Below are 12,491 nucleotides of genomic sequence, written 5' to 3' on the forward strand. Positions count from 1 at the left end.
GCTTCGGCTAACTTCGGACACTAGAAACAAGCAGACATACCATTTCTATCTCCTTTTATAACGGTTAGAAACACTTCATTTTAGCCGGAATTTTAAATATTGTTAATAGGAACATATGATGATATAGGAACTCGCTCATAACAGTACCATTTATTGATTAGCTAAAGCAACATTACGAATACATTGATGGTAACAACTAATGCAGTTGGCACACTTATCATCAATCTTTTGGACGTTTTTAGGATGTTCTAAAATGTCTTTTAGGCGCAAAATATTACTAATCAATACAGAATAATACAGAATTAGTTATTTTAATAATTAAAAGTAAACACTTATGTTGAAAAAGTATATGTATAGTTTATATATCTTAATGATATTTTGTGTAATATTCAATTATTGTTTATAACAATAAAATTAACATTGTACTTTCTGCCATTTTAGCAGAATTTTAGCTTCCTTATATTTTCTAATAATAATGTATTTATGATTAAATATATTAATTAATATATTTTTCAATTATATTAATATAATTTATAGCATTTTTATTATATTAATTTTATTTAATATTTAATACAATATAAACATGTAATCAATCTTATATAAAAATTAAAAAAATGATTAAAAAGATAATAAAAAAAAAGATAATCTTAAAAATCTCAGCCCTTTGATCTTTTGGCGATATTTAAAGAATTTTTGCAATTGATTTATGCAAATGTAAATTACAATTCATCTTTAGAAGTCTTAGAAATTTCACCAATGGCTATCATCCGATCTGCTAAGGTATCCCAAAATGTCATTCTGTCCGACAGAAGATTATTTTCTACAAAAATACCCTTGCTTTTTATATGCAAATATTCCGGTGAGTCATTTGTTTTCACCGGCTTCCACTTCAAGGGAATTAACTTTGTAATTTTTGGTGTTGGATTTCTGAAAGAACATTATTCAACATTATTTATAAATTTTTTCACAACATTTGTCTTAGCAAAAGGAAAACCAGAATTATAATTACGCAAATAAAAATATGCTTAAAGTACATATCTTTAAATAGACATACTATCAAAGTATATAATTCATTTCATTATACTAATTTCTGATGTAATAAAACATTTTTTTTAATTAAAATTTTTTTGACTAATGTAATAAAATTTTTTTACAATACAATTTCTCATCGTTACATGGATACAATTTACAGCTTTCTGTACATAGCATTATTACTACTTACCCGGATTTTGCAAAATTGTACCACATAGTTGTTAAAATATCGACCATCTTATTATCATCTTCAGTCAATTTCAAGTCTTTGAACAAAAAATCCTGAGGAAACAGATACTGCAATTCATCCGCATGTGCTACTCCATAATTTTTGTTGGAATCACCGAATATCGAACTCAAGGATGCGCTTCCTCTGTACGCGAAGTAATAATAATAGAGTGGCGAAGTTTGATTCACAATAAAGTCTCGCACGGCCGTGTGAGCACAGTGACTAAACCATGCATCGCTGTACATCTATAAAATATTAATGTGTTAGACTAATAATAAAATATGATAAAATCAATCATTTTAATTTTGCATAATGTAAAAATATGTGATTATATAAAATATTAATATAATCTTTAAATTAATTGTACAATATTAAAAGTTTTCTATTATAATGTAAAATAAAAGCACATATTGCACATATTTACGGTACAACTTACATCAATATATTGTATTCGCAAACAAAAATTTTGCCATGCCTTTAATATTATTTAAAATGATAGACCTCTCATGATATATTACTGTACATATTGTATTATTAATTTTGATTTAAGATATATATATATATCTTAAATGAATAAGAATTTAAAAAAAGCGACAGAATTTATCAAAGTATCAATATCTGTTATTTAAAGCATCTGTTTGACATTTAAGCTAAACTAAATTTAAAATTATTATTTGTATAAATTATTAAAAATTTTTTTTTGCCTTACATTGATAGCATTGAATCTGGCTTTGTCGGATTCGTCGATGTCGTCATGACCAAAGTAATATTTGCGGATGGTGCTGCTTATCTCATCTGTGACTTTTTTATCATGAAGGCGATATTTTTCTTGAAACAATAAGCTTATAGGCGCGATATTTATGAAGTCATCATTTAGTCTTTTAACCAAGTTTCCTCCATAAATACCTGAAAAGAGTCGTGCATATAAATATTCTTTTTATCGATACTTTATTGCTTATATAATTATTCGCGACAAATTATTACATCTTAAAAATAATATTGTAGAATATAATAATGTGTCAAAAGATGTGTTACGATTAACGTGTAATAAATTTGAAAAATAAGCGGGTTTATTCGCTATCAAGAAATATGATAAAATTTTAAAAACTAAACTTAATATATCTTAATTAAAATATTAAAAAATATTAGGAATTAACATAACTTAAAATTTTGGACAATAATTAATATTTCTTTGACCTCTTATGCTAGTAGTTTTACAGAAATAAATTAAATAAAAGTTTTAATTTTAAAAATTGCCTTCTAGAAATTAATAAACATTTCTAAAAAAGGAAGAATATTTACATTTGGAATTTTAAAGTTTAATGATTATTATATGAATATATTTTTAATATTCAAAATAAATTTCAGCACATGTTGTCCTTACCGGGTACTTTGAGAGATCCTTCCTCCGAAGTGATCCCTGTCATCCAAGGTACATCAGCGAGACGACCTTCTCGCACAGAGATTACAGGATCTTCTGTTATAAAAGCACCTGGATGTTTGGGTTCGATTACTGGTCTGAAAGGTATTAACGGACAGTAACCGAATTGCTGCAATCAGATACGAATAATAACATTAAATTGTGGAAAACACAATTGTATAATTTATAGAAAAACAAACAACGTTTTGTTGGATAACAATTAAGCAATATATCAAATTAAAAATAATGCTAAATAGATGCACTTTATAATTTAATACTAAAAATCAAAGTAATATTCAGAATCAAATCAAAATTATAAGAGAAATAAACGATATGCACAATTGCATTGATTTTCAATATATCTCTTATAAATTATTATATTACGTCAAGTATTATAATATTAATTTCTGTATTATAGGGATAAAGAAAATTGTTTTTAATAAAAAAATATGTGTCTATAACGATATTAATTATAAGTAAGCTTGTTTGTTAGGTTATTGATAAAGTAATATAAAATATTGTGTTTCTCTATAAAAGATAAACGCATTCCTCTTATCGATATCACAATCAGCGATATTGGAAACAATTGTTGATCTTATTATGCAACACATTTCTTATCTTTTATTCCTTGTGTAATATCAACTGATAAAAATATAGGATACGTAAATATCAATAAAAATCGTTTGTCTCTTGACAAACGTTAAAAGCGCGCGCGTGTTGTGTGATCAGTATATAACATGCACGCGTATATTTCCTAAACTGCTTTCTCGTGTCACTTTGATACGTTTACTCATTGTCAGTATATTGCATTTCAATTAGATGTTTACCTTTTCTTGAAATATATGTACGTGACAATTATATCTAGAAAATTATTGCCGTGTTAAACAAAGTAACAATAAAGTAACAATTTATGCAAACAAAGTGTAGAGTATCATAAATAATATTATGAAAAATCAAATAGTAAAAAGATTTTTTTTATTCCTGAATTAACTAAAAATGTTCCTTTACGTTTTGATTTTTCTTCATGAAAAAATGTTATATATTTCCATCGCAGTACCTAAAATAATAAAAAGTTTTATAAATAATTTTATTATTAAAAAAATATGTTTTAAAACTTATGATATATTATTTAACAGCAGAATTATAATTTTTACAATGGTTTCACAATAACCCGTCAATCTCTCCATCTTAATTCTGCATCGAGACACACCTATTCTAAAGTGGAACAAAACAAAACTATTGCGTGACTGTCCTTAAAGATAATTTATATGCAATCTATCGATAAAGTGTCTATCAGCATATATAATTTCTTCGACCGATGCACGCGAAAGATATAAGACTTATCTTGCACTTTTAATAATTGCGCATGAATGCATTTGAAATATTTTAAGTGATTCATGCCAGATATAAATAATACGGACTAAATGTGATTTAATTTCATAATAGTAAAACCTTCAAATAATAAACTTTCAAAATTATATCAGAGATGATTAATAATTTATTTACATATGCATTCTTAACTCATCATACTATAAAAATGTATAAATTTTATATGACGCAATGTCGCAATATTTCTACAATATGCACTCATGTATGATCGCATAAACGGCAATTAATAACTGAACGAATGCTTTCAGACAGCTGTCAAAATGATAAAGAGAAAAGAGAAAATGCGTAAAACGTGCACGAGAAGTTGCTTAATGAACAGTAATTAAAGTGACCAAGTATTCGCGTCAAATACCAGCAATCAATCCGCGTAAGAATCTTACATCATATTTATAATCAAACATTATCCTCGTATGCTTTGCAACATTGAAAGAAAATATGTATATTCTGTATTAATAAAAACGGTGTGCATAAAAATTATATTAATTATTTCAATGTTACATTAATACATGTTCGATAATACATAATATATATATATTAATAAATGCAGTCAATTAACATATCTAAAACATATTGTGTTTTGACTTTCAGATACAATAAATAAGACAGTATATTTAATATTTAAAAAATTATAATAAATTGTAATGATAAGAAAATTCCGTTTTTATTGAAAAATGCTATATATATTTGCAACTGTAAATTTGCCAAAAAAATTCGTCATTTATATATTTTCCGAAGCTAAAAGATGTTAAATCTAATTACCTGGAAAATGTGATCAGTGCCAATAATCTCCTTTGCAGTCTTTGTGCGCAGACATTCAATGAATTCTTTGGAATCTTGGGTTTTACAGTTTAGATGACTGCCTAAGATTTTAGCATTCTTCTTCGCAGTTCCTGGTGGTGTTAAAGTCCATGGACAATAAAAGGTACCGCTCTGTGAAATGCCACGATGGAAGAGACCTATGCATGGAAAATAGAGATAAAACATATATACCTTCAGCGACTTTATAAAAAATTAATTACATTACGTATTTTAATTAAAGCACACTTCTGCAACAGGTCACATACTACATAATTGTAATATATGTTATTAAACGTAGTAGTTGTGTGACGCAAGAATGTGACAGAATTTTTCTTAATACTTGAGAAATTTTATAAGAAAAAATATCAATGCTGTATAATCAGTCTTCAAACCGGTTCGTCGAGCATCAAATTTGCAGTTTGTTGATTTTATTAGCATAATATCAACAACTGCTAAAAAAAAACTGCATTACTCGACTATGAAATATGTTTCCTCGTATACATTCATAGAAAATTCGCAATGCCTGTGTAATGTTCGCGTGATACACAGTGCTATTGATTGAGAATTACGTCGAATGAACGAATAATTACGTAGAATAACGTCGCTCGCGATGAAACGTACAATTAAGAATTTTTTGCGATAAAATTGTAGATCGTAATCAGATTATAATCAGTAAATCAACACTTTATATTGTATAAAAAAAAAATTAAAATTTTTTCAAGATAAAATATATCAATTAAGTTAATTAATGCTATTAATGCATTGTAAAAAATGTAAAAAAAAAACTGCAATTTATTTAAAATAACAAATATATTGTAACAATATGAATTATTTTTATTTATTTGAATTGTTATTGTATTTTCTTATTTATTTATTTTTCTGTAAAATATCTAAATATCTCTTATAATTCATTGTAAAAAATATTTATTTGTTAGCATACATTTTTTCTATTTTTATTAGATATAGAAATAAATTCTTTCAGATTTTAGTAAAATAAAAACTTTATTTAAAAAAAACTAAAAGAGATCAATAATCAAAATATTTTCCATTATTGTTGACGACCTTACGTCATTTTTTGGGCAGCTTGCGAATGCCACTGCTATAGAAATTTGACGGCTTTAAAATAATAAGGGTAAAATCAATTGAGATAATTAATTTCTACATTTAATATAATTTTTTTTCTATTATATCTTTTTATATTAATTAAATTATTAGCGGAAAAGACCGATACGGAGACGAATTCATTATAAAGACATTGCTAGAGTCTTACCTTCTGAAAGAGGACTGACCATATGATAATGAACACTTGCACCGCCTGCACTGTTACCAAAGATAGTCACTCTGTTTGGATCACCGCCAAAATGTGCAATGTTCTCCTGCACCCATCGCAGGGCTTGCTGCTGATCTTTCAATCCTAGATTTCCTGGACATTCTAAATCCTCCGTACTTAAGAAACCCAATGGTCCAAGTCTAATTTGGGAAGATTATGCACTATTATTATGCAGCTACAATATATTTTGTTACTGAAAAACTAATTTGCAAAATCTTGATTATTTCCATGCTAATTGCATAAAAACAAATATAGGTAAACATTATAATACGATAATATTTTTATTTTTTCGGTAGTTTTAGAAGAGATAAGATAGCATCTTTGTGCGTATAAAAATTGTAATTGCGCGGCTAAGAATCAAATTCTAAAATTAGAATTGAAATCGATCGATCAATCAATCAAAAGCATTATCACCGATAATTCACAGTGACGAGGATAATATCTTGATCCAATAGGAATCTGGGTCCGTGAAAAGCAGAGTGGCTGCCCCCACCGAGAAATCCGCCACCGTGGACATAAAACATGACCGGATATCGAGCAAATGTCGATTTTTCAGGGGATTCTGTAAAGCTTGGCGTGTAGACGTTTAGGTAAAGGCAATCTTCATCACCGATAATGTCCTCCATGTATAGGAAGACATTACGTTGCGTGCACTCCTGAGCATCTTGCACGGCCTGTAGTATACCATTCCAGGCGGACGCAGGTTGTGGTGGCTTTAAAAAGAATATACCGTCGTGTAATTAATTCCGCGTATATTAATTTGCAGTAGACTTCAAGTCATTCATAAATCTTCATTAAAACTGGTTTTACCACTTTAAACAATACAATTGTTCGAGAATGACAAATCGATGTGTGATTTAAAAAAATGTAAAATAGATATTTGAACAAAATCCCTCAAATAATTTTTTTAAATAATATAAAAAAACAAGTACTTTCAAAATATTTCGTTAAAAAAATATTAAATTATTTGTCGAATTAATACAAAAAGAAAAATTAATAGAAATTGAATTTTGCAAATGTAAATGAAAAATTTATCAGTGGCAGACATCTTTTTGAATATTATTTAAAATTGAACATTATTAAATTCATGATTTGTATGGGATAATAAATATGGAATACATTTATGCAAACTAAATAATGATTGTAAATATAGCAGAAAATGTAAAATCTAACACAATCTAAATTTAATATCATAACCAAATAATTATTCATATAATATATAATACCTATAAGAAATTAAGAGAATACTCTATTCCGAGACACGTTTAAAAATCTAAAACACTAATTAGACGTATTCTCGACGTATTATATAAAAATAATTACTATAATTTCACTACATATCTATCGGCGGCGAATATCTATGTAAATTTAAAATCAGATAATATATTTACATCATGAAATATGCATAATATTATAAGATAGATAGTGATGTTATGAAATTTATAAAATGGCATTTTTTGTAGCTCATTAAAGCAGTCAACTAGTAGAATACTTAATGCAAGAAAAATATGACTAGTTTTTTTCTCGTGTGATACGTTTCGCTTAAATTAAGGAATTTTTAGCAACTATTAGTTCTAACAATTATGTAGATATTATATTATATCCCATCAATTTGTCATCACATTAGAAGTTATTTATTTATTTTATCTCATTAATTGATTTTTCTCAAAAATTACAGTTAACACAAATTACAAAATTAACAAAATTATTATAGATTTTTTGTTCTTTATATTTTATTGATCTAATAATATCATGTATAACATATACATGTAGCGTTAATGTTGTATATGTAGAATTACTAATCTCTTCCTTCTGCTTTTCTCTCTCTGAATATTAACTACTTATGCAGAACGTAATGTCAGAAATACAATGCATACAAAGTTAAATGATGCATTCGTAACAGCAGAATATCACACGAATACAAAGCAACAATAAACTGCAATTTTGATTCTACATTGCATCCCACACGTGTTTGTCAAGACTGATGGTTCTTTTTTACGACCGACTCGTGCTTGGAAAGAATTATCGATTGCAACACAATTTTTCCGCTTCCGCATAATAGAGATAAAGTAGATACGTCATGTACAATACATTTCAAATGAATTTGTTGAGAAATCCGACATAATTTGTGGGTCGCCAATATTCAAATTAGTAATAATGACGATATGTAATTGCGAGGAAAAAGTTTGCGATGAATGAATCAAGAGAAAAAAGGTTTTTCTTTTATTACAATACCGTTACGTAGTTGTTGCATATTAATTATCACAAAAGTATCTGACGAAGTTTTTTGAAGAATTGCGTAAGACACATGCTTGAGAATTAGCAAGAACATTACAGACATTAATATAATATATATATAATATTTATTTAAGACACAAGTTAAATGTTGAGTGCTTTCTTGTAGGATAAAATCACTCAACATTTAGCTTGTGTCTTAAATAAATAAAATATTTTTACCTTGAATCGAAGTTCTCCAACCGGCGGAGCAGCATAGGGAATGCTTCGGTATGTATTTATTTCTCTTCCAAGTCTGGTGTACATAATTGTACCCACTAATGTGCCATTTGATATTGTTACAACTGGTGCACCATTTGCATTAAACGCAAAGAGACAAATGCAGCATAATTGGATAAATAGGCTATTTCGATACTTCCACATTTCAAAAATTTCTGAAACAATAAAATATAGACTTTATTATTGCTAAAGAAATCTTATAAATTATAACTTCGAAAATAGTGGCATTTACATTAACCGAAAATAACGATAATTACTTTATTATTACTTAATGTGATAGTTATTATCATAATATTTTAACTTATTATTATTTGTAATACTAAGAAAAAATGTAAAATTATATTTGCGACCTTACTGGAGATATTTCTAAAAACTTTTAAATATTTAATTAATATTTAATAAAATCGAACTCTAGGTACCAAAGCATTAAATTCTTGCTTACAGTATCAAAGGAAAAGAATATTATTATTATTGAAAAAATAAAACCGTTTATCATAATTATGATTTATAATTTGAACAACATGATTGTATATTATGTATATATAAAGGAGAAATTTAAGTATGCCACATTGCATCTAGGACATTGGTAATTTTCACCGTGAGCCACAATCCTTATTAGCAAAACTGGTTTTGCAGCGTAAAGTCATGCATAAAACAGTGTTAAATAAGATAAAAAGAAAAAAAAAAATATTCAAGATCAAGGCCATATGGATGAAGAATTACAAAACAAAATAAGAAAAACAATAACAAGAATAACAAAAGAATGTTTTAACGAAAGCATAATTATAAATACTATGTTATCTATTATTTATTAAAATAATTAAAAATAATTTAGTAAATATAAATATCAAAAATTATATACACAAAATACGTCTACATTTTAGTTTTTTTTTCTAATATTTTGCGAAAGCTCCACAAGCTACGTGCTACAAAAAATTCTAGTTAAAATAATCTTAAATTATAAACTTAAAATAAAAAAAAAACTATGTTTCTTAATTCCATGTAATGCTTTGAATAAAAAATAAATGCTATTCTCTTAATTTTCTGCAAAGTAATAAAAAAATACTTTAAAAAACATTGATAGTTTTCAAGTTTGTGATGTTACGAATGTACAAATTCACTTTGTTACTTGATAATAGAATGAGTTTGTACATTGATATAAAATTACGAGTTTAAAAATTGTTTATCAATAGTTTTATTAAAGTGTGTATGCTTTTATTACTTTTAAACCACTCCATTATTATACTATTATCTTAAATTCAATGCTATAAACGCAATGTGAATTTTTTTCTATATGATATTCTCTAATTGATAATCAAAAAGAATAATTTATTGATTCTTGATCTTTTTATAAAAATAATTATTTTTAAAAACAGAAAAATAAGCGTTAATTGTGTATACAATATATACCTATATGTCCAAATTGCAATGTAAATAATTTACAAGTATCAATACATAAGAAATTTTATCTTGATGACTTTAACAAAGAACCAATTATTTTCGCGCAATATCACCAAACACGCAACACAGTTTTATTATAATAGTAAAGATTATTGATAGATTATAAAAATTATCGGATCAGAAATAACTCACTAATGTTTGGAAAAGTAATGAACTGATATATTAAAAAGATATACTGTACGGATTTTCTCATTCATAGGCGTTCGGAGAACGTGTTCGTTTCACGAAGGTAGAATCAAGACTGTTGCGATAGAGTTTCTCCTGGCTTGATGATAATATCAATATAGTGACGTCACACTTTATGAGCTCAAATCCCTTCTAGTTCAACGATTTCTTTTGATCGACTCTTTCTTCGTTATTCATGCCTTCTCGGATTATGTTAATTAGTATGCTGTAGGTATATATATATATATGTAGAATAGATTATTGATGTTTATCTTATGTCAAATGATTTATATTTGTTTTTCCAAACTTTTTCTTTGTCAAATGCGCTATTCGTACGTAGAATGAACTTCACGATTATGGTTGCGTTCGGAAACACACACTGTGTGCACACCAACACACAATAACCGTTCGGAAACACGTTAGTGGTACTTAATGTGCATTCGGGTGAATCGTTCGAAAACGTTGAACGAGTACCACCAGTGTGCCACGAAACCACTCGCCGAAAAAGCAAGGGGAGTCAGTGTGATTCAAGAGTAACGTTTTCGAACGTAACCTTAGAATGGCAAAGATATTCACTAGGAAAAATAAAACTGCTTAGCTTTGAAAATTATATACAAATCGCGATATATGAACCTACATACATTTATAAATTTGCATTTGTCGTATAATGTAGCGACTGATATGAGTACATATTTTGTAATTATATAATACTTAGAAGTGCGTGCGCCAAAAAATTCCTGAGATTCCTAAATTGAAATTAAAAAGATTGATCGTGGGACAAGGAGATCGAAACGCAAAGACAATTAGATTTTAGTGTCACTATAGATTGTCCGGATGACACGATCGAAATCAAAATATCCATCAACGCACAACCACCTGTTCGGAAACACTCTACACCCGAAGGCACACGATATCCCCACTACTTCTCCACTGAAAATCACCACACTACACAGTGTGAGGTTTCCGAACGTAGCCTATATGTATTTTTACTACCGACTGCTGCCAACTGCAAGTTGGCGCAAAAGAGGGAGTATACGTTTCATCGAGCTTGAATCGGTTGTTATATTTATACTGAAACAAAACAATGCGAGTTTGTGTTGAGAGTATCGCTTAAAGCAGATTGCCGGAATGTATATGCCGTGAATATTATATACGATTATATACAATATTCACGATTAAAAGTGTTTCGATTATTAGTTAGATTATTAGTTAGATCATCGATCAAAATAGGTTATATTTCTAGTGAATACACAGATTTTGATATCGTAAACACATACAATAATCTCTATGCTTAAGAACATTGTAGTGCAATGTACTTTTCATTAGACGTAGCGTATTGAATGTTCAGCTTTGTATCTCTGCGATAATCTCCGTGATAAGCTCTGTGACGGCTAAAATTTCGTTCATCTCGCTCGCTCTGTGTTTATGCCTTTGTGATTATATAATGTTTGTCAGGTCGACTGTTAAATATCTAAGGTAATATAATTATATGTGTATCTCGCATTTTTGTGTATTACTGAATTATTGCTGAATTACGATATAGCGAATTCGTAATATAAATCTGTAATTTTTACCTGACAAACTTAGCGTGATCTCCAAAACGATCATTGTTTATATTATTTGCTAAAAGTACATGTTAATCGAATAGTTCATTTTGATATATCCCGGGCGATGGCGCTTATTGTTCCGAAACATAGGAACATTTAGTGCCGCATACGCCATCTTTCGGTCACCATGACAATTTATTGACAGTCATCACGGCTCGTCAGCTCGTAATGCGGACGTGAATGCTCTGCGATTAGCCGTGATTAACCGCGTTTAACCGCGATTTACTCCTTCAAAGTGCGTAATAAGTGCGAGTTCTTGTCGAGAGTGTCGATTAAAGTGACGGGCGATTGTTGGAATGTATCACATATCGCGTACGTGATCGTGACTACCGGTGTTTTATCAACCGCTTTGACGCGGGAAAGCGAATTCAAATTGCTGTGGTTCAGTAAGTACAAATTTTCATGCAATAGGCACGCGAAAATGACCACTATGTCAATATGCTTAAAACAATCAAAGCGCCATGTTGATTAGTTGCACATATTGAAAAATCAGTTTGTCGGAGTTATATCGGGTAAAATATTGTCGCGTACGTGTCCGTATCTGTT

General features: G+C 28.4%; 1 protein-coding gene across 7 annotated transcripts; it reads right to left on the minus strand.

Moving 5' to 3' along the window:
• Positions 1 to 131: 131 nt before the first annotated feature.
• LOC105668781 (carboxylic ester hydrolase) lies at positions 132 to 11,968 on the minus strand. 7 transcript variants are annotated; one of them, XM_012361352.2, is made up of 11 exons: positions 10,980 to 11,288; positions 10,646 to 10,913; positions 10,306 to 10,564; positions 8,656 to 8,867; positions 6,613 to 6,911; positions 6,139 to 6,338; positions 4,830 to 5,026; positions 2,646 to 2,811; positions 1,971 to 2,167; positions 1,223 to 1,506; positions 132 to 927 (listed from the first exon to the last, which is right to left on the minus strand). In XM_012361352.2, the coding sequence occupies exons 3-11, from the start codon at positions 10,364 to 10,366 to the stop codon at positions 720 to 722; spliced, it is 1,824 nt and encodes a 607-aa protein (XP_012216775.1). In that variant the 5' UTR covers positions 10,367 to 10,564; positions 10,646 to 10,913; positions 10,980 to 11,288; the 3' UTR covers positions 132 to 719. The 7 variants fall into 7 exon arrangements, with proteins under 7 accessions (XP_012216775.1, XP_012216773.1, XP_012216774.1 ...); XM_012361350.2 differs by lacking the exon at positions 10,646 to 10,913 and having other exon boundaries at positions 11,050 to 11,288; XM_012361351.2 differs by lacking the exon at positions 10,646 to 10,913.
• Positions 11,969 to 12,491: the final 523 nt, after the last annotated feature.

Source organism: Linepithema humile, chromosome 3, assembly GCF_040581485.1.
Source record: "Linepithema humile isolate Giens D197 chromosome 3, Lhum_UNIL_v1.0, whole genome shotgun sequence".
Taxonomy (NCBI): Eukaryota; Metazoa; Arthropoda; class Insecta; order Hymenoptera; family Formicidae; genus Linepithema; species Linepithema humile.

Bases quoted from the DNA above. Each gene is read 5' to 3' on its own strand.
- LOC105668781 (XM_012361350.2), bottom strand. From the start codon at position 10,366: ATGAGAAAATCCGTACAGTATATCTTTTTAATATATCAGTTCATTACT. The intron at 2,168-2,645 runs GTAAGGACAACA...GACTCTTTTCAG, and splicing joins AGGATCTCTCAAAGTACCCG to GTATTTATGGAGGAAACTTG. The intron at 1,507-1,970 runs GTAAGGCAAAAA...AATATTTTATAG, and splicing joins CCAGATTCAATGCTATCAAT to ATGTACAGCGATGCATGGTT.